The 21345-nt window shown below is 40.9% G+C and overlaps 1 protein-coding gene across 1 annotated transcript; it reads left to right on the top strand.

Annotated features, from left to right (window-relative positions):
• The first annotated feature begins 405 nt into the window (after window positions 1-405).
• CCDC80 (coiled-coil domain containing 80) lies at window positions 406-21059 on the top strand. Its single transcript, XM_057364200.1, has 8 exons — window positions 406-867; window positions 1237-3137; window positions 7272-7428; window positions 11300-11436; window positions 12067-12215; window positions 15420-15523; window positions 17091-17171; window positions 19762-21059. Exons 2-8 carry the CDS (start codon window positions 1245-1247, stop codon window positions 20106-20108), a joined length of 2868 nt encoding a protein of 955 aa, XP_057220183.1. The 5' UTR covers window positions 406-867; window positions 1237-1244; the 3' UTR covers window positions 20109-21059.
• The last annotated feature ends 286 nt before the right edge of the window (window positions 21060-21345 follow it).

Below are 21345 nucleotides of genomic sequence, written 5' to 3'. Positions count from 1 at the left end.
GAAAAAGCTGAGATCGGAGAAGACCAGGGAGCTCRGATTCGTGAAGGAAAGAGTTAAGGCTGGAGTCACCCTCTCTGAAGTGCTCTGTGATGCTGTGCAGTGTTTCAGCCCCCAGAGCCTTCCTCCTCCTCCCTCCCTGTGTCGGAGTCGGGAGGAGGCGGGTTCTGCTGAGCTGTTAAATCCTGAGTGAAGTTTCCCCCATTTCCCGTGGCCACCGTTGTCTGAGGCTGGTTCGGAGCAGGGCTGGGGTTGCCCTGACATTTCTGGGACCGCGGCCAGCCAAGAAGAAAAAAAAAAAGACGAGTGTTTTACAATTTGCTTTTGTCAAAGTGTGGAGAAAGGGGAAAGGGAAGCGTCCTTTCTCTTTTTTTTTTTTTTTTTTTTTTTTTTTTTTTTTTTTTTTTTTTTTTTTTTTTTTTTTTCAGCATCACATTCCTGTATTTTTCTTCAGCCTGGAAAATCTATTACTGCTGGTGCTTTCCTCTCTGGAAACAAAGGAGCTAAACGGGACTGAGGAAGCAAGGAGTGGGAAGGAGGTTTGGGAATTTTAAAAGAGAGAGATTTGGAGCAGCCAGGAGTTCCCTTTTCTTAAATGAAATCCTTGCCTGTGTGGGTAACCGGTACAGCAAAAATCCAGACCTGCAGGTAAATGGAGAAGCAGAGATCACAAAGGAAATTACCGCTAACCTCATCCCGCCTGTCAAGAAGGTGAAGAAGAAAGTTAAAAGACACACAACAGGCTCCGGGACCTGTTGGGCTGCGTAAAGMTAAATTACAGAACAACAGCAAAGCTGCATGGCATTGGTCTCCTTTTAAAGGAAAAAAGACGTGAAAACTCGTCTCTGGCAGGGGAACTTCCCTGAGAGCGTAAGTTTCCAGCTGAATTCTTGTCTTTCTGCGGTTCTTACGGGACACTTTCTCTGTGTATCTTTGCATGTGTGTGTTGCGAGAGTGTGAGAGGAACAGAGAGAGAGAAGGATGCAGATCAGGGTGTCGTTTTAGATAGATAGTGTCRTGTTACAGAAGGATGATCTCATTTTTTCATAAAGTGACCCATTCGGTGTTTTTCCAAAAATAATCATAAAACAAAGCCACCAGGGCAGGACTGAGGTGTAATCAAGCACTTATAAATCACACAAAACAGCCAGTCTGTGCTTTGCATTTTTTATCACTTGTGCTAGATATCATCACACTGTTAAGAGGTAATTTTTCTCTTTCTCCTCCCCGCCAACACAGATTGCACAATGAACTGGAGGCCAGCTCTCAGCTTAGCCCTGCTGTGGGCAGCATGGTTAGTGTGTGGCTCYGAGAAGACAGAGAGGCTGGTGGAAAGAGGGAGCCATGGAGTTAGGAAAGTGCCCCTGGCTTACAGGGCTTCCAGCAGCCTCCTGAGAAGGTCTGGAGCATCCCTGAGGAATTCAAGCCCAAATCCTCAACACCCTGCCACCAGGAAGGATTCTTCAGCGCCTCCAAAGCCACCCACCAATCTCCTRCAAGGGGAAGCACGTTCCCAGGCCAGGGGCACGGGCACCAGAATGAGATTGGTACAGAGACTCACAGCAGCAGCCAAATACCCCAAGCCCGAGATGATTAAGGATGAAGGGATATCCTCTGCCTCACAGTCACGAGTGGTACGTTTCCCTTCAGGGTCAAGTTCTCCCAATGTCCTGGCCAGCTTTGCAGGGAAAAATCGTGTGTGGGTAATTTCTGCCCCCCATGCCTCTGAGGGTTATTACCGGCTCATGATGAGCCTGCTGAAAAATGAYGTTTACTGTGAACTGGCTGAGAGGCACATCCAGCAGATTGTGTTGTTCCATGAAGAAGGGGAAGAAGGGGGAAAAGTCAGAAGGATAACCAATGAAGGAAAAATCCTGGAACAGCCACTAGATCCTGCCCTCATCCCTAAGCTCATGAGCTTTCTGAAACTGGAGAAAGGGAAGTTTGGGATGGTACTGTTGAAGAAAACTCTGCAAGTGGARGAAAGGTATCCTTATCCAGTCAGGTTAGAGGCCATGTACGAAGTCATTGATCAGAACCCCATCAGAAAAATTGAGAAGATGAGGCAGAARGGTTTCATCCAGACTTGCAAAGCAGCTGGGGTGGAGGGGCAAGTGGTTGAGGAAGGCAATAATGGGGGCACCATGCTGCCTACTCCTGGCACTGAACATGTCCAGGTGTCAGCAAGGAAGGAGGATCCAAGGAAGAGCAATAATCAGCCAGYAAGGACCAAAACAGTGAGGAAACCAATGACAACCACAGTGGCCACTCCTCTGCCTACAGTAAGGACCACTACCCTCCCTCCCACCACCACAACTACTCATGCCACCACGCGTGCAGTGACAACAGCAAGCCRGTCTACAACAACAACTACACCCCTCCCCAACACACAGAGGACCTGGACCACGAAGTCACATCCCACCACAGAGTACCACAGGCTGCCAGCAGCCCCTGATGTCACCACGCCACGAGTCTCAGCCTCTGAGGATTTCTACTCCCCTGTGTGGAAAACAAACCGCAGGGACCGGCAGCGCGGCCACACAGAGAAACAACCAGCAGCCACCCGGAAACCAAACAAGGCTGTCCGCTATGACAGCTTCACAGAAGYCCCAACAGCTCCCTCAGTGCACTATACAAAGGCAAATGTGGGTAGATTTAAAGATAACAGAACTGAYAGAAAGGACTATAACCACAGGGACCTGAATGTCACACCCGGGCARCACAAACCAACTAAGACTAAACCACCAAAAAAGAAGACCCAAGAAAAGATACTCAGTAATGAGTATGAAGATAAATATGACCCAAGCAAGCCTGCTAGTTCCCATTTAGAGGAACAGTTTGCAGCAGGAAATATTCCCCCAAAGAAAGGAAAAGAATCAAAGAARCATGAGCGAATGGATAAACCTGAGAAGAAGAAGAAGAAGGACAGACCTGACAAGCAGCAGAAGAGTGAGAAGCAGTCCAAGAAGGTCAAAGCTGAGAAAAAGAGCAAGCAGGACAAAGAMCGCAGCAAGAAGAAGAAGGGGAGCAGGACTGAGAATGAGGATTTTCCCAAGCCCAACAAGAAGACTTTCCTACAGCCTCCCAGGAAATCAGCAACCAACTTCCTGGAATATTTTGAAGGCAAGAGGCGGCTCATTGTAAGTAACTCATTCATCTGAATCTTATTACCTAAACAAAGTCATATCTCCCACCTAGTAGGAATATGGGAAGTGTAAGTTTATGGTGGTTTTGTATTACTCTTTTTTGGTGCTTTTGTCTTAAGAAGTAAAATTTGTAGGCCCAAATGATTGTTTTCAACAGGTTGCACAGACTTATATTGGAAATCTTACGTGTAGTATAAAAATCAGTCATGCAGAGATTAGGCTATAACCTCTTCCCAGCCCCTTCCACGAGCCACCATACAGCCATCAGGTTATCTTGTTTCCAGTGGATATGYAGGTGTCAGGATCTGTATCATTATGATCAATAAAATGAGGTTCCAGTGTGGATTACATCCATTCATTGCCTTGGGGCACTTGCCAAAGTTACCACATTTCAGTGCTCTGCATGTCCCTGCCAGCTGGCACACCTGCTTGGTGTTGGTGCTGGTGTCCTAACRCTGGAAGCAAGCCAGGCGGCTTGGCAATACTAGAGCATGTCTGACTGAGGACATGCACAAARGCTTGTGATCAAATGCCCTGAGGGATGGGGAATTTGGGATTAAGATCTGATGGGAATTTGGCATTCAAATCTCCTAGACGTCCTCAGACTTTATTTTGGTTTGTTTTTTTCTCCCGCTGTTTATATTAAACTRTAACACTCCAGTAAGTTTTCAAGCCTGAGAACCTCAGCATGGTCTCGAGTTATTTTTCCCCAGATTTAATAGCGTTGTATGTTTTTCCATCTACTTATCATAAAAATCACTTCACCTGGGACAGGAAACAGTTTTAGTTGTAGTACAAATGTTTTTTCTGGCAGATGGCACGTATCCTGAAGGGCACACTTTGGAAAACAGTTCTTTAAAAATATTATTGTGGGAGCTGGTTTCTTGCAATTATCCTACTGCAAGCTGGCCTGTTTCAGTTATTGTCCAACAGTCGTTGTCACAAGTACCTTTGACTTTCATGCTCCATATTCCAATACAAATAGCTAAGGTGCCAAGCWAAGATGCCAAGTTAAGATTTCAACCACTGGAATTTAATGAATCATTCTGCTGATGATTCATGGGCYTGAAAACAAGGCAAYTTTCTTCTYCCCTCTYGCCWTTCTTCAAKCTKTAGGGACTGTGCAGAGCTACCACCAGAAGWGGAAAAAAAASCYATATATTTGAAAAATTTGAACTTGRCTGAATTTTGCAAATAATGCCTATTGTTAATTAATATTTAACTTGTTAACTAACATTTAGCCAAAACAAAAGCTCAGAGAGAGAAAGTATGCAGAAGTTGAGATCCTTGAAACTTCATCTCTATGTTGTGGTTGCCAAGAAAATGTGTAGCATAAGGACAAATATAAACAAACTTGAAAATAAAAAAGCCAAAAGTAAAGCTCACAGATGTCAGGCTGCTAATTCATAACACCACCACAGTCCTGGCAACTTAAAGGATTGTTGGAAATTTGAACCTTCTGACACTAGGCAACCTCACAGCTGGATCTCCAAGAAAAGAGTTGCACAATCTCAGGTTATCAGGCCAAAACTCACTGGAAACATTTGATTATGCCATGCTGCACTTCACTTTTCCAGAATCTAATAACATCCTCAACTTGCTTACTCTGAAATTCCCTGAAGAATAGGTTTGGTTTGGTTATTAGTAAAATCAATGGCTATACTCAAATTTCTCTTTGTCACTCATGGCACAGGTAGAAAACAATGAACTTCTCAAGCTCCTTTGAACATATTCCTGTTTGCATCCCTTCCTACCAAACAATTCAGTTCCCTTGGCAGGACAGTCCTTACAATTACCTCCATYATTCATGAGTCTTCAAACTCCCTCTCTAAAGAATTAAACCACACTGCTGCAGAAGTGGCTTTACCCAAGTTGTTTTCCATTGCTTTGCCGTACTTTTGTCTTTCAGACTGGCTCACGACATTGTTTCAGTCCTTTTTCAAAGGTCTTTTAAGGACATGGGTTTTTAAATTCTATATCATTAATAATATAATATTACAATGTAAATCTCAAACATCAGGAATTTTGAAGGCAATTCTGGGTTAAGTTCTAATAATGACAAGTATGGGGCCCAGGTGCAGAAACTGAAAAAAATGCATGGSTTTTGAGTCCTACAGCCTCATCTCTCTACAGTAGGGCTTTTATTGCAGCCTTACTAATGTTGAGAAATTTCAACCTAGTGAGTTTGGGGTTTTYATTTCTGTGTAGTGATGAAATGCCAACTGACAGTTTATATGAAACACTCCCTATATACCCACATGCACACACACATGAATGCATGCACACMAACAAGGAAMAGGAAGATGATCAGAGGACTGGAGCACCTCTCCTGAGAAGAGAGGCTGAAAGAGTTAGGGTTGTTCAGCCTGGAGAAGGCTCCAGGGAGACTATACAGAAGCCTTCCAGTATAGAGAGAGCTTATAAAAAAGAGAGAAGAATGGTAATTGTGGATGTTTTATCCYTGTAAGTGTTCAAGGCCAGGCTGGATAGGGCTTTGAATAACCTGGTCTAGTGAAGGTGTCCCTGCTCCTGGCAGGAAGGTTGGAACARGATGATCTTAAGGTCCCTTCCCACTCAAACCTGTGATTCTGTGATGCAAACATTGACAGAGACAGTGTACATACAACCTGGGTTAAAATAGTCCTGGCAGAAAGCTTTGMTTGGAAGCTTGCTTTGTTCTACAAAACTTGATGAAACTGCTCAGATTCAGGCTTGACACTGTTCCAGCTTATGACCTCCAAAACTAGGAGGAGACAATATAAACCAATGATCTGTTTTTCATCTCAGTCCTCAAACCCTTCTCATGATGCTTTTTTTTTTTCATTTGAAGCATTTTTATATGCAATTTAAAAGCAATATGTTATATGCTATAGCCCAGAAAMCCTCTTTGWGTCTGACTCTCATTCACACTCATGYTCCAAYWCTGYAGTCATGCCMGGGGCCTTTGGATAAATGAGAGGCAGATCTTATAGGCCCAGAAACGTCTTTACATTGATGAACTGGATTTATAAAGAGTATACCATAAAAAATAGCCTTCAGGCCCTACAAACTTCAGAAGACAGCTAGAAAACTAATAACCCCRTTACAGACTAAAGCATAAATTTGTAATTGAATGTTTCTGGTGATTATTTGACCTTAAACCATAAAACTTGAGTCCAAATTCCAGGTCTCTTTGTATTTGGGGTATCAGTGGCAGGTGCYTGATTGCAGTCCACTGCTGCCAGTTGGAATGATTACACTGCAAGAGCTGCAGCATTCCGAGGCACCTTCTGCTGGAAACTGCTGCATAGGAYCGCTGAATGTTGTTACACACAACATTCCCTGGAATATTTTCATCTCAGTCTCGGAGGAAAGATCCAAGTCATGTGCTTTAAACTTCTTAATAATTAAATTTTTGCAATCCTTMGGAGCCATTGAAATAAGTACTGTAAAATGTAGAGCTTTTTATACTTTTATTGTTGTAACTTTTCCTCTTCTTTTTCATCCGCAGTTGTGGCTTTGAGCAAGTGTAAGTCCCATAAGACATCAAAGTGGGTTAGAACAAAGAAAAGCAAAATCAGTCATTCTCAGATGAGGTCACAGTGGCCTTARCAAGTCTTCAAGGTCTTATTAGGTGGCCATCAGTTACATAAGTATTCATGTAGTTGTASTCAGGCCTTGGCAGTCAAAACAGCCATGGGAGCCCTGCCTGGTCCATGGGATGAGGCCCAAAGCAGCTGCCACATTCCCAGGGATCCACTGTGAGTGAGGAGGGGAAATTCTTGATTCATGGCACCACTGAAGACTGTGAGGGAGACCTGGTGGGATCAGCAGACCCAGTGATAAAAGGAGAGTACATGGAAAGGAATTTTCTGTAAAATCCAGTAGTATTTCTTCTACCAGCACGGTGGAAAGGCAGCAGAGGAGCTGGTGCAACCAGCTGCACATGCTTCCAAAGGTTTKCCTGTGACTGGCTGAATGTCTTTGGGTCAGGCCTGGACATGAAGGTACATCCAAACGCAAAGAAATAACAGCTTTATGGGAAAGAGAGCCCAGTTTGCACACAGTGACTAGTTCTCCTTCAGTAAAATAATCATCTGCTTTGCTTCTTAACACTAAACAAGCTCTTTTGTCTCTGCTATCAACCAGCTGATCACAACCCCCAAGGCGGACAACACCATGTATGTACAGCAGCGAGACGAGTATCTGGAGAGCTTCTGCAAGATGGCAACAAGGAAGATCTCAGTCATCACAATTTTTGGCACCATGAACAACAGCAGCATGAAAATTGACCACTTCCAGCTAGGTTCCTTTTCTTTTAATAATTTCTTTCCATCTCATGGGCACAATATAGACAGCAAAGGGAGAAATTGCCCCAGCTTGGGTCAAAATCTGAGACTATGTAGGACCTGCAAAGTAAGTCATTCAGACATATTTAGTGCCACATTCTTTACATACAGTGTTTCCATGTAGGCAGGTGACACTGGCATCCATCTCTCTTAGGTAGCTTTGAAACAACTGCTGTCGGTGTTCAGGTCCTGGGGAAGCACCAGAACCCGGTGAAAACCTGTCTTTTTGTAATAAGAGTGGTTGGACAAAGACTTCAGGCTGCAGTCCAGCAAGGCACTTAAACTTRGGTATCTCTTGAATCATGTGAACTATCTCATTCCTGTCTGTATCTAAAGGTAAACACCTTCAGTAAGAGCTTTCCTGGATGAAGTGAAAGAAATAAAAATATTCTACAGTTCTATATTGCAAATAGAACAAAAGCTTCTAATTTTGCTTATAAGTCCACCACATCTTTCTCCTCAAAACTCATCTGGTTTTACCAAACTTTGGGAAAAGATGTGTGATCAACAGAAAGCTTAGGACCAGACCAGCTGCAGGGTGTTTCAGGTCTGGCATACAAATGGCCAGAAGGTCACAGATTCATGTCTGGTTTCCAGCTGTGCCTCTGCCACTCTTAGAAGGACAGGACCTAGCAGAAAACCCAGCCTTGTGTCCTTGAATGACAGTGAGTCACAAATCCTGCCAGACTGTCCATTTGTGCACCTCCTTGACAAATCTGGAGCAGTACAGGATTTTCCACATCAGGCCAAGGTTACTCAAGGTCACTTCTTGTGTACCTAGAYCCATCTGCCTGTCAGTGGAGTGTTTAAGATTATTTTTAGCCCTAGTCTGGCTRATATTCAGATATTCACTCTGACATAGACCATACTCTTTCAGCCTGTTCCAAACTTAAACTACATCCAAACTTTCCTCAAACCACACAAGTGTTTATAAAGGCTGAGTTCTCACAGAAGGAATTAAATTGTTGAAGAAAACCAGGAGACTTAGGATATAGGTTAAATCTCACATGAAGTTCACCTTACAGTTTTGCCCAAAACACCAAATCCTGAGCTTTTTAGAAATACATGAAATGCAAATAAATAATGCAAACATTTTTCTATTCTACCTCCCCTTCTCCTCTACCCTTTCTATTTGTATGACCTCTTCAAGACTTACTCTCTGTAAGCAACAGAGGTAGCAAAAGCTTCTAAGAAACATTTTGTTCACAGTATGTGTSTTGTAGTGAGAAGCTTGAGCACTCGGCATGATGAGGTCTACTCAGAGTGCTGCATCTTGGGACTGAAATACAAACAACAACAACAGAAAATTCCGCAGAAAAGACTTTTCTGAAACTTGAAATTTCAAATGCATTTAGAAGTAGTGAATGAAAGAGCTCAGTGACACTGGTCCAGATTAACTCACAGTGAAACCAGAGAGTATTTCCCAGTTTCCCACTGGAATGACACAAAAACTCAGTGTCACTGTAGAGGTSTTCTCTTCAGCCCAAGTTAGCAATGTGCTCTCTATTCCCCAGCTCCCAGGAACAGGGCTTTAATCAACTAATCAGGCCCTGGCTACCCACCTTGTAATCAAAGCCAACACCTGATCTATTAGGCTACTGTACTGCTCAACCAACCTGCTGGACTTCTGTGTAACCTCATTTGATGATTTCTAAAGATAACTCATCTTCCCAGATGCCAAAGATGTATGGAGAAATGTTTCCCCACTCTTCCACAGAAAAAGCAGAGTGAGGACTTTGCAGGTAGCAGCAGAGTCTCAGCTCCTGTGGTTTGATCTGATCCCAGATGTCCTTTATGAGGTGGGGATCAGGGACAAGTAGTGTCTTGGAAAGAGGCAATTAGATTAAATTCTTTTTTTTCTCCCTCCATAGAAATCACTTCCAAGTTTGAAAGGCAGCCTTTGTRCATGGCATTTTTTTCCTCAATACTGCATTTTTCTGTGTCACTCTGTAATTTAATTCTCTTCTTTTCATTGTAAGTTTTGAAAGAAAACCTCTTAACAAGGAAACTCTAAAGTGCTAAATTCATATTACTATCTAGAATTTAAAGCAGAAGGGTGCCATGGGTCAGTTGGTCCAAGGTACTGCTGTACAGCTGTTTTCTATCACACCTCACAATAACATTTTTTGCATTATTTTACCTCCATCTAGGCCAATGAGATAGTATTTGCTTTTAAACAWGAATTTTTGGCCTATGTTTTAATGGTCCTACTTGCCACTAGTAATACATGAATCTCACTCATGAAGAACCTGATGCAGGATTTACATATATTTTACAAGTGAATAACCAATTAGCACATCCAGCAACCCATTCAATCAAAAGCTAATAACATTGTTTGCTAATTCTTTATAAAACTTTCAACTGAGGTACATATAACTATAAAAAAAACATATAAATTAGATATATAGCCTGATAAGTATAACCAAATTTTAATATTTGCTGCCTCAGCTCCTTTTTTGTAAGCACTGGGTTCAAGGTCTGAAATCTAAATATCAGTTTCTAATTCAGACATTTTACCAAAATTTTAGTTCAGAAGTTTCATTCAGTCTATCCACAGGATGGACCTACTGCAAAATTAGAGTCAGATCAGTATGCTCCTTAAAAGCTACGTATGTTTAGAAAATTATTGAAATGCTTTGCTGTATAATGACTCAATTCTCCTGTGATGCTCAACTTGAATCAATTAATCTAATCTCATCTCTATTTGCTGGTGAACAATTATGGTGCAGGGGACTGGAAATTTGTACCTCTGGATTCCACCTCTTGATGACCTGCTGTGTGTCAGGCAGCTCACCTAAGCCATGGCTGGGTGTTCTAAGTATGGATATGAATGTAACATTCACAGGGTACAGGCAGCCAGTGTTTGCAGGGAACTCTTTGGTGCCCAGCTGATATTTCACCTGGTGTGTGATTTAGCCTGCCTTYAGCTTTCCAGGCCCACAGTTGCATTTGGAGGCTTATTCCAGAGTTGTTGTATTTGTGTAGGGCTGTGCTGGATGCTACAGCTGAGGCTGAGCTGATGACACAGAGACTTTCAGGACTTGACTACAAKACACCATAGGTCCAGGGGAAGTAAGGAACCTCAGTACTTGAGCCCAGGCTTGTCTTCAGAAGTCTTTTTCTCATTGTTTCTCAATATTTTCTTAGAGTGGAGCACCRAGTAGGTACAAATTGTACCCAAAATTAAGTTTTTTCCAGTCAGGATGCTAGAATCAGCAAGCAGAAGGAGGAGGGAGTGCCAAAGTGGGTACCAAGAGAGGTATGCTGCCAGCACTGAAGCATTCAAGACATGTTAAACAGTTCCTGGTTTCTCGCAGTAACAAAATCTCCCATGTGAATTTTTAAGACTGKTAAGGTTAACTCTAGTGTCCTGGACAATTGTTCTAGTTATATTTTACTGACCCAAATCACCAATGCTGTTTCATTTGCACATGATGCATATTATCAAAATTTGTATTTTCTATTACAGAAGTGGCTACATTTCATGAGCTGGTGAAATCATTAGTACATTCATATTAATGTTTGAGCATATTGAAAAAAATCTAAATTACTTTTCCAGGAAAAAGCAAGATTTTTCAAAAGAACATACAAATGATAAATACTGAAGTGCATGAGCTCTAGGACAGACTGATTTTCAAAGAATATTGGGATTGAAAAATGGACTCTTAAAAGTCATAATGCCACACTGATGGTTTTTAATACCTTGACTATATCGAAGGARGAGGGTTTCTGGGAAATGAATTTCCTCATTTCTTTCAAGGTGAAATYAAAGTCAGAGTGCTGTGTGATTCCATGACTATTTTTATTTCTCCTTTGTCTCACATTAAGATAATGAAAAACCCATGAAAGTGATAGAAGATGAAGATCTTGTGGACCAGCAGCTCATCAATGAGTTAAGGAAAGAGTATGGGATGACCTACAATGATTTCTTCATGGTGCTGACAGACACTGACATGAAGGTCAAGGTGAGGGTTTCAACTCTTTCAACCCAGTTTTCTTGAATGAAAATACATTGGAAAAATATGGAAAAAATTGAAAAATTTATGAAATTACACTACAGGCTTGCATGTAGGCACATAAGAAAATGATGCAGGACCTGGTCATTGCTGGAGGACAAGCAAAAGAACAATAAGCAAAATTTTCAGAACTTGGGTAGCTATCTTCATTTTCTGCACTTAGGGTATTTCAGGAATTGTGTTTCTGCTGGAATGGTGAGGAACAGGACCTCCCCACAGCTGACAGAGTTAATGTAATACCTGGCATTCTAAAACACATGGTTTGGCTGCTCAACAGGATGACAGCACATGGCATAAGCACAATCCTCTATTTAAATGGCCTTACACAAGAATATAACAACTGTAAAGTCCTGGCCCTAACACATTGGGCAAATACTGAAAATATGACACTTCCAAAGGGCAGTCTGACTGCAAAARCAATAATATTTTCCATAGTTTCTAATCTGTTTTAGATCTTGTTACCTGTGTGTAAATTAGAATACTTGGATTTCTAAATAACCTATGGTGCTGTGATATGTGCAGAAAGGCTGCTAATATGAGCATCCTTATATCCATCTGTCTTGGTTTTTTTCTTAACAGCAATACTATGAAGTACCCATAGCAATGAAGTCTGTGTTTGATTTCATTGACACCTTCCAATCACGAATTAAAGACATGGAAAGACAGAAAAAAGAGGGTATTGTCTGCAAAGAAGATAAGAAGCAATCCCTTGAAAGCTTTTTATCCAGGTATCACCTTCTGTTCTTATCTACTGCTAGTTCTACTAATTATTGTGGTACTGCAAAAATACCATGTAACTATTTCTGGGATTTTAAAACATAGATTTTTCATTGTTTAGCAAATAGAGATGCAGACAGAGCTGAATGTAGTCTTGTACAGAACACTGGAAGTCAGGAAGTATGTTATGTTTCCTGACCAACTTCCTTGGACACTGATTTTCAGTATCTCAGTTTTCCCATCATGACATGGAGATAATAAAACAGATTTRCATTAGAAGAGCAAATAAGGATTAATTCACAGATGTTAGGTCAATGTTTTGAATGTATGAAGCACAGTGTTTACATGTTTTGATCATCATCCATCCTAATCTCATTAATCCCTTTCTAATCCCTTCCATGTAGTTCAAATCAGTAATTAATTATCTCTAACTTCCTTCTTATCCTGCTTGAGATAACAGTTGGTCTTTGCCAGAATTAGTCATGCATATTATTAAAGGTCTTGCAGATGTCTTCTGCAAAATGTTTGAGACTTCTGCAGAAAGACAGTTTTGTTTATGCAATCTCTATATTCTATATTATTGCTCTACCTTTAGACCTCAATTCCAGGCAATAAATGTGTCTGGCCTGTGGGCATTCAGACCCACAGAAGAGTTGTGCAGTTATAKCCCTCTCTCTGTTTTCACAGGATAATTGACAGGAAATTAGGGCTACTTCATCAACAGACCTTACCTGTTACAACTGCATCCTCCTCACCTACTGTCAGTACCCATGGTAATACACTGTTAATGCCAGACAGCTTTAAAAATAACAGAGACAGCATGATGGATTATGATGAGGAGGAAAGGAGCAAAGAGTAAATTAATAGGTTGATGGCTCATAAACATTTTAAAATTCAATGGCCACTTCTACAGAAAGAGAACCTTWAGTAAGATCCATCCCACCCACCTGACCACCTCCTGTTTAGGTCCCAGTGATTCATCCTCAAGACCACCAAGAAGAACCACAGTTTGGAAACAGCTGATCAGCACAAGAAAGAGCTTGTATACTGCAAAGGGACAGGCCCCAAATCCTTCCTTACTTGGAAACGACCCTAGTAATAAACACTCATTAGAAAACTGGGCACGAAAAATGCAGAATGTTGCATCTATAAACAGAACTGCTGCTGCACAGAATGCATTTGTTGTCTGTGAAAGAAGCATCAGGGTTTAAATATTGGGTGGATTTCTCTTGCCACATTCACTGGTCAGATTCCCAGTGAAATTAATTCCAGCTTCATCCAAGATCATGTTCCCAGTTGAACAAGAGCCCTGGCACCATCTCCCTGGTGTTGCTCCTTATGGAGGTCAGTTTAATAATGTAAATATTGTTCTTAACAAGACTGCCTGGTGTGAAAGGAGATCATGAGAGCCAGAGCTGGCTTGAGTAATGCTTAAAAGCCACATGTAGACGGAGGAAAACCTTGAGTTTGGGGGTGAGTCCCCCTCTCAGACCTAGACATTAGCTGTGCTGCTCTCTGGGCTCGCACATCAGAYCAGGATACAAAACAGGTAGAAGAGGAAGAAAGGATCCACAGGGAAGGTCTGGCAGATTTGTCAGCAGTATTGGTCCATGGCTTCTGATGTCAGAAACAAAGTAGAAATCTGCACATTACTGTTGGTMAGCTAACAGCTGTGAAGGACCAACTGAATTAATTTCTGAGTAAGATGTAGCCCCAGACAAGCACACCAAGCGCTTCTTGGAATAAACAGCTTGAATGACTTGCAACACTTTTCAGCTCTGTGTAACTCCAAAGGAGATGTTAAAAAACCCATAAAGCAATATAAAAGTATCTTAAAGCAACTCACAGATTTTTCCTAGGCAAAATATGATYCAATGGCTACATTATCAATCATTGTTCAAGGTAACCAGGTGTTTTTCTATACAAAATATCACAAAGATTACTTTGTTCCCCATTTTCAGAATAATGACACAAAATTTCCCTCCTTTTCTTCACATCACACGGATTTCTTCACATCATAAGGATTCTTAATACTTCTCATTCCTATTCACTTAACTCCACAAACACATTCATGTGTCTTTGCTATTCCTTCTGGGTAAGATTAAAATTGAGGAGTCTTGCTTTTCAAGGATTTATTTTCTAATCATAAAAAAAGAAATTAGAATCAATTACCAAGCAAAGACATCAGTATGCCCTGCTCTTTTAACAACTTCTTCTCTGACTTTGAGCAAGTCCTACCATATCTTCAGCTTCTCTTAAGTGAGGCAGAATTGACCCTTTGCATTAGCCTTCATTTGAGATCTTCACATGGTACAGCAGAAAAGCAGGCTATTATTATAACAGAGTAACATCTGCATCCATTTAAAAGATCATTTCCTGCTGTAAAAATATCTCTGTAGTTTTGCAAATTCCTATAAATGTGATTTATTTAGGTTAAGTGGAGAAGTACCTATATTCAAAAAAACAAGTTGTTAAGAGAGTATTAAAATCCCCTAGAGTTAGAATTTTTAAATATTTCAGGAGTCCTTATGGCACTACCTTTCCTTGACAGGAAAGGAAGAAGATCCTTGTGCAAAATCTTGGTTAAATGGTGCAGTCCCTACTAAAGAAAGATTCCAAGATTTATCTTATTGCCCCAAGCATGCCTTAYAGAGCCACAGGCTCACACAACCACACACTTACCAGAAAGCTCAGATTTAAAGCCATGTTAAAGGTATTTTGAGGAAACATTGTACAGGAAAGAAAAAAGAAGTCAGTGATTATTTACACAGAAGTATGAGTTATGTCTGAAATGAAGATACACCCTAATTCTCAGACAGCCCTTGGACTGCAAAATAACTGTGCAGTTCCAGCCGTGGTGAATGACGCAAAAGCTAAATGCCTAGTGAGGAATTCCACAGGAAATCTCTCTTGAATATACACTTCTCAGCATTRCTGTAACTACTGAAGGGGGCTTTGAGCAAAGATTGTAAACTTTGCAGTGTTTGTTTGGTGAAGCAGCAGCACTGCAGGTGTTTCTTTGAAAGTTTTGGAGCTGTAAAATTCAAAACAAGATTTATCTTCTCACAGTGATGGACAGAACTGGGAAGATTTTCCATCCAGCTGTTACTTGGAAGTTGTGAGAGATATGCCATATCTCAGCCTACAGAGAACAGAAATGCTGAGAACACTTGAATCACATGTCATGACCATGTCTGGCCACAATCTCTTTTTAGATTCCGCTGGAGAAGGCGGCTGGTGGTGATCTCTGCTCCCAGTGATGAAGACTGGGCTTATTCCCAGCAGCTTGCTGCTCTCAGTGGACAAGCCTGCAATTTTGGTGAGTCAATAGGAACTATATTCTTGCTCCCYCAAACCACATCCTTCCTGGTGATGTGATGGATTCCTTTCAAGTCTGAACCTGGACAGTTTGAGGAGTCTGACAACTGAAAACTTTCCTCCAGACCTAAATGGAAGATTGTGCCAAGCAGGCAGTACAGYACACTGAAATCTAAGACAGCTAAACAAAGTGTTCCCTGGAATCAYTTGTAAAACATTACAATAATATATGTAGCACTCCAAAGCCTCTCTTCAGGCTTCTACTTCAGGAGAGCAATTTTTTGGGGGGTTTTTGCTTTGTTTTTTTGTACTGTACAAATTAACAGCACAAGGAAAATGTTTTGGCAAGGGCAGATCCTGTAAGACCCAACTCAGAACTGGGCCAGGCATCAGGGAAATACATGAGCATCAGGGTTTTTTTTCTTTTCCTTACTGCTTCATTGCCAAAATCTGCAAAAATACTAATGGAAGTCACTTTAATCCAAAAAAGGCCTTTCCAGACCTGTAACTAGGTACTTAAGATCCAACTGCATAGTCAGTGGAGAGAGAGGGGCCCCTCCAGGAGGCAAGGCAAGACCCAGAAGCCCTCTTCTGTCTTCTTGTCATGAAGTGCAGAGGGACTTCTTAAACTCCTAGCAAAGAAAATACCATACAAGGTTTAGATTTGACTCCTTCAACAGAACGAAACAGGTCCCTTTCAACAACTGCTATTTCAATGCATTTCAGTTACACCAGAAGGGAGATTTGCACAGTGTGATTATTCATTCATAACTACCTGCCTTTCATTCAGAGCATCAGCATCACCTCACTTGGAATGTACCAAAGTAAACTGAGACATGGACCAGTGCAAAATGCTTTTTGAAGAATAGAATGCAACCAAAACAGATGAGTATCCCCACCCTTTGGTAGGGACAGCTCAAATGTGATCCAGTGAGTTTCTAAAAGATTTGTTTCCTAGCATCTTACCTCCACATTGTAAAAACAGTTACATCAGAGATTTTGTAGATTGTACTGATTTGTGATACATGAATAGTTTCTGCTGTCCCTAAGGTYTTTCTTCAAAGCAGAGGCAACAGTCTGAGCCTCTGTGCAGAACAAATGGAAATGAGTACCTGTCATAAGCTATTCCACACAGTCATTCAGAGTTTAACTGGAATAGGTTCTATCACCTCTAAATAATTTGTAGCTGTGTGTATGGTAAGTAAAAGCTCTGCTAGTGAACAAAACAGTGCAGAAAGATTCTGGATATGGAGAATGGCCTCTGCAATTTACTGGCATATCTGGTGCCTGTATCCCTGTGCTACAGAATCACACCACCATGCTACTGTCCTTGTAACAGCTTTTATACAACTRATACCACATTTACTCAACACATCAGCTTATCCTTATGTTTTGGAACAGGTGATGTATCTGGCAGGAACTCCATAGAAATTATAAATTCTTTCTCCTGGAGGGCTGGCTGAGACTGGGCCCTAATTTAGAAAGCACAGACMTGGCTGATTAAACTGAAATCTGCCCAAGGATAAGCAGAAAGATCTGACCCAAAACCTTTTCAATTTCCTCCACAGGTCTGCGCCACATAACTATCCTCAAATTGCTAGGACTTGGAGAWGATATTGGAGGGGTCTTAGAGCTGTATCCAATCAATGGTAAGTGACTGTTTCCAGTTTCTTCAGTGCTACCCAGGAAGGGCATTATACAGGGCTGACCTCTTCTTTGCTGTAATTTCTTTAGAGGTATAGCATGACTCTTGTTTTGTTTCTTTCATGAAATGACACAGAGCAAACAAAAAGCTTTCTTAGTGTTTCTGTGCTAAACTATATAGGTTCCTCAGGACARAAAACCACARATATCTGAAAGTCWTCTCACATYTTGATTTSCCACCTAAGCTTACAGTCCCCAGTRTGCTCCTCTGCCAGCCTTGCTGTCAAASACAGGGATGTCTGTGCCTTTTACATGCTCAAGAGTTTGAAAGGATAATACAACACACACTCAGCAGATTCTCCTAYATGGAACCCTTGTTCATATTCATAGAATGGGTTAGAATRAATMRRAYCTCTAAAAGATTATCTCATTYCTATCCCCTGCCAYKRGCAGGGACATCTTTCACCTCATCAGGTTGCTCCATCTAATCTTAACACTTCCAGAAACAGGGCATCCATCTGGACAGTCTGCTCCTGTGTCACACCACCCTTATTCTAAAAAACCTCTTCCTRATCTAAATCTACCCTCTTTCAGTGTAAARTTATTACCCCTCATTCTACCTTTAGCTCTGGTAAAAAGACTTTCTCCATCCTTCTTATGAGCTCTTTTCTGGATTCCAGTTGTATCTCAGCAGGCTAGTCCAGGTACATATCTTTAAGAGAGCAGGTACTTTTCAAATTCTGTGAGTTCCTCTACTACCTAATCCTCCATCAGTGAAGAAACAAAGACAGAAAGAAGATTATTTATCCTATTTCTGTTCCAACTGCTCTGTGCATGAAAGCATTCTAGTCCTTCTACTGCACAGGAACATTAAATCCATGTAAGAAAAAATAAACAGAGGAAGCTGATGTCAGACTTCTTCCATCAACACTCTTGCAGCCTCCACTGATTTTTCACTGGAGGCTTCATGACTTTGTTTATAGTTCCTGTTTGTTAAGATCAACAGATCTCTTTGTMTAATCTCCCCTTGAACTGATGTTAAGTTTTAGCATGTGTGTTGTGAGAACATCTACAGACATATCTTTTACTTGTCCTGAACATGGTCCCTATACCATTGGTTGATTCTCCTTATTTGTGTTGGGAAAAGGTGAACATTTAATCCCTATCCATCCCTCCACTGACACTGACAATTCTACAAACCTTCCCCAACCCATTTATTTGAGAAATTGCAGTCTTTACCGTTGGACACAGAATCATAAAGAGTTTATTCCAGACCTGTGATCAACCTTGCTGACTTCCTGAGTTTTCTCCCCAGTTCTACTATAGTCTTGTGAGGTGAGAAGAATCAAATTTCATGCAGTGTTCAAGATGCACACAAATAAGAGGTTTCCATAATAGCATAATAATACTGGTTTGTTATTATTTTCCTCATGGTTTGCAACATCTGGTTTTGCTTTTGGCCATTAATGAGCATTGACCTAGCCTTCCAATAAATTCTTTTTCATAGCCCTAAGAGCTCACTGGTAAGTGATACTGGTCAATCTTCAACTTTTCTTACGTGAAGTCAGAAAAATTTTCACCAAGTGCATCAGTTCAATCTGATTTCTTCTATAATTTTATTAACCAGTAACACAGTCTTAAAGGATCTTCTGCAATGCCTCACAATCATCCCCCCCTCTTACTACAGTATCTTCACACCCTCAGCATACTTCCTAACCTCCATAATCATACCTTGCACRTGTCGTTTAAAAATATATTGAACGGCACCAGTCCCAACACAACCATGGAATTTTACTGATCACTGCCCWCCACTCTAGGTCATCATTCACTCCCACCTTGTTTCTGTTTCAACCAAGATATCAAAGGACCTTTTGAAGCCTTCTGGAAATCCATATAGCCTGTATGAGCCAGGCCACCCTTAACCAACCACYTGATGACCTCTTYCAGAGAAYCTCAAATGTRTAAGGCAGGGTGCCAGTGCATAAGACTCCTGTTGTCAAACCAACTACTTATATGCATGCCCACTGATCTTAGTTGTCTTACAGTTTCTACTCATTTACCCAGCACAGACTTTACTCTTAAAAACCCAGAGTTCAGCAGATTTATCCTAGAACTATACTTTGATGAGGAAAGGACATCTACCACATACTATACCTCACATATGACAGTTCAAAAGTGAGGCTCTACAGGCTCTATATCCTGCAATTCTTCTATCACATTTCAATTCTCATGATTTCTTTCACTTTCACTTAGAGCTGTTGCTCACATATACCTTCTGCAATGCATGAACTGGTGATCCAACTGCAAAAAAGTCAAAGAAGTTTATGGATTTTGGGTAACAAGATGTACTACACTACAGTAGCTTCAGCCTAGAGAATAAAGACAAGCTTACTAAACCTAAAAAAGCTGTTAAAAACACATTAACAGCAGAGCAATCTCATTTCAGGTCCAGGAAACTGATTTGAACTTGCAAATTAGAAGAATCTTATATTGCCAGCTCTTGGGCTGTACTCATGCTGCTAATCTTTTTACCTACAAACCATCATCATCACAAAAACAAAATATTAATGSTGATTTTATGTGATCACTTTCTAGGAAGCTCAACTGTGGACCGTGAAGACATCCCAGCTAATTTGGTGAAAGACATTCGAAATTATTTCCAAATCAGTCCAGAATATTTCTCCATGCTTCTGGTGGGGAAAGATGGCAACGTCAAATCCTGGTATCCTTCTCCAATGTGGTCCATGGCAATTGTGTATGACCTGATTGATTCCATGCAGCTCCGGCGCCAGGAAATGACAATCCAGCAGTCGCTGGGCATGCAGTGCCCCGATGATGAGTATGGTGGGTATGGCTACCACAGCTACCACCAGGGCTACCAGGAAGGTTAYCAAGATGACTATCGTCACCACGGAAGTTACCACCATGGATATCCATACTGAACAGAGCAACTCAGCCTCTGACTGCCTGTRTCTGTCTTCCAATAGCTATCCAAGCAATAGGTGGCCAGTTGCAGAAAGTCTTCCCAGGCCACCTAGGTATCCATGCCTCGTTCTTCTACTGTTCAAGCAAGAGACTTTGGTCATTTGCCTTCTCAAAAAATGCAGAAGCCATTACAGTGAAGCAATTCAAACCAGTAGTATTGAAGCTTTAAACAATAAAGACTCCTTTATATTTTTAAACCTTTATAAACAAATGCCATCAGCAGGTGCTGCATTAAAATCAACCAAAAAAAAAAACCCCACAGCCCCAGTCCATGAGCACTACAGTAGGGCAGGAAACAAACTGTCCAACAATTTGCTCTTTAGTACTTTTTCTAAGGAGAAAAAAATAAGTATACTTACTGGAAAGTGAAATTTCATTATGCTTATGAAGGGAAACAAAGAATYACACTTTGGGTCTCTCCCAGAAAAGGAAAATTTAAGAAAGAAGCATGGGGCATGTTCTTTAATAGTAACAACAATAGTAATAAAATCTTTTTGAAACACCTTTCTTAAAAAGACAGCATCCCTTCTACAGTGCATTAACATTGTAATTAGCTGAATTTATGAATGAAAATAAGATTTATGGCTATGGCAGAATTTGTTCCARTACAATATAATGTAAAGTTCTTAACTACAAAGCTTACTGCATGGCTATTTATTCTTTCAGTTGGGRTCCCTGTTCTCTTAGGTCCTGCCCACCCCACTGTTAAATCCAAGTTAATGAGAGCCAAGTGAAAATACCAACCAGAGTGAAAAACATTATTTTAAACAAAAAAGAAACCTCATTCACATATATTTTCAATGAGTTGTAACTAGCTCTCTATAATGCATTCAATTAAACTATTACTCTAAATTTCAAATTTTCCTTTACCTCTTCTTCTCATATCCACCCCCATAAAAGTGATCTGGATTAAATGTTTATAAAAGTATTTTAGAATAATTTAATCTAATGAATCACCTCTATTTCTGCCATACTTTCAGAAATAGTTTTCTTCTACCTTCTTTTTGGTGTCTTCAGGCATTGGAGCTGTTGCACCACCCTACCTTGTGCAAATATCAAACCCAGCCTAGGCATTCAGTGTGAGTTGCACTAAAAAGACAACTCCAAACAAGTTGTCCACCTATCAAGGGAGGTGGGGATGGGCTCTTAACCAAAACTACACATCCAAATATTCACAGAATTTGTAGAAGACTC

The sequence above is a fragment of the Malurus melanocephalus genome, unplaced genomic scaffold, assembly GCF_030028575.1.
Source record: "Malurus melanocephalus ecotype Western Australia unplaced genomic scaffold, MMel_1.1 scaffold_36, whole genome shotgun sequence".
NCBI classification, from domain to species: domain Eukaryota; kingdom Metazoa; phylum Chordata; class Aves; order Passeriformes; family Maluridae; genus Malurus; species Malurus melanocephalus.
Note: the sequence above shows the minus strand (reverse complement) of the source record. Positions and strands in the feature narration are given on the sequence as shown.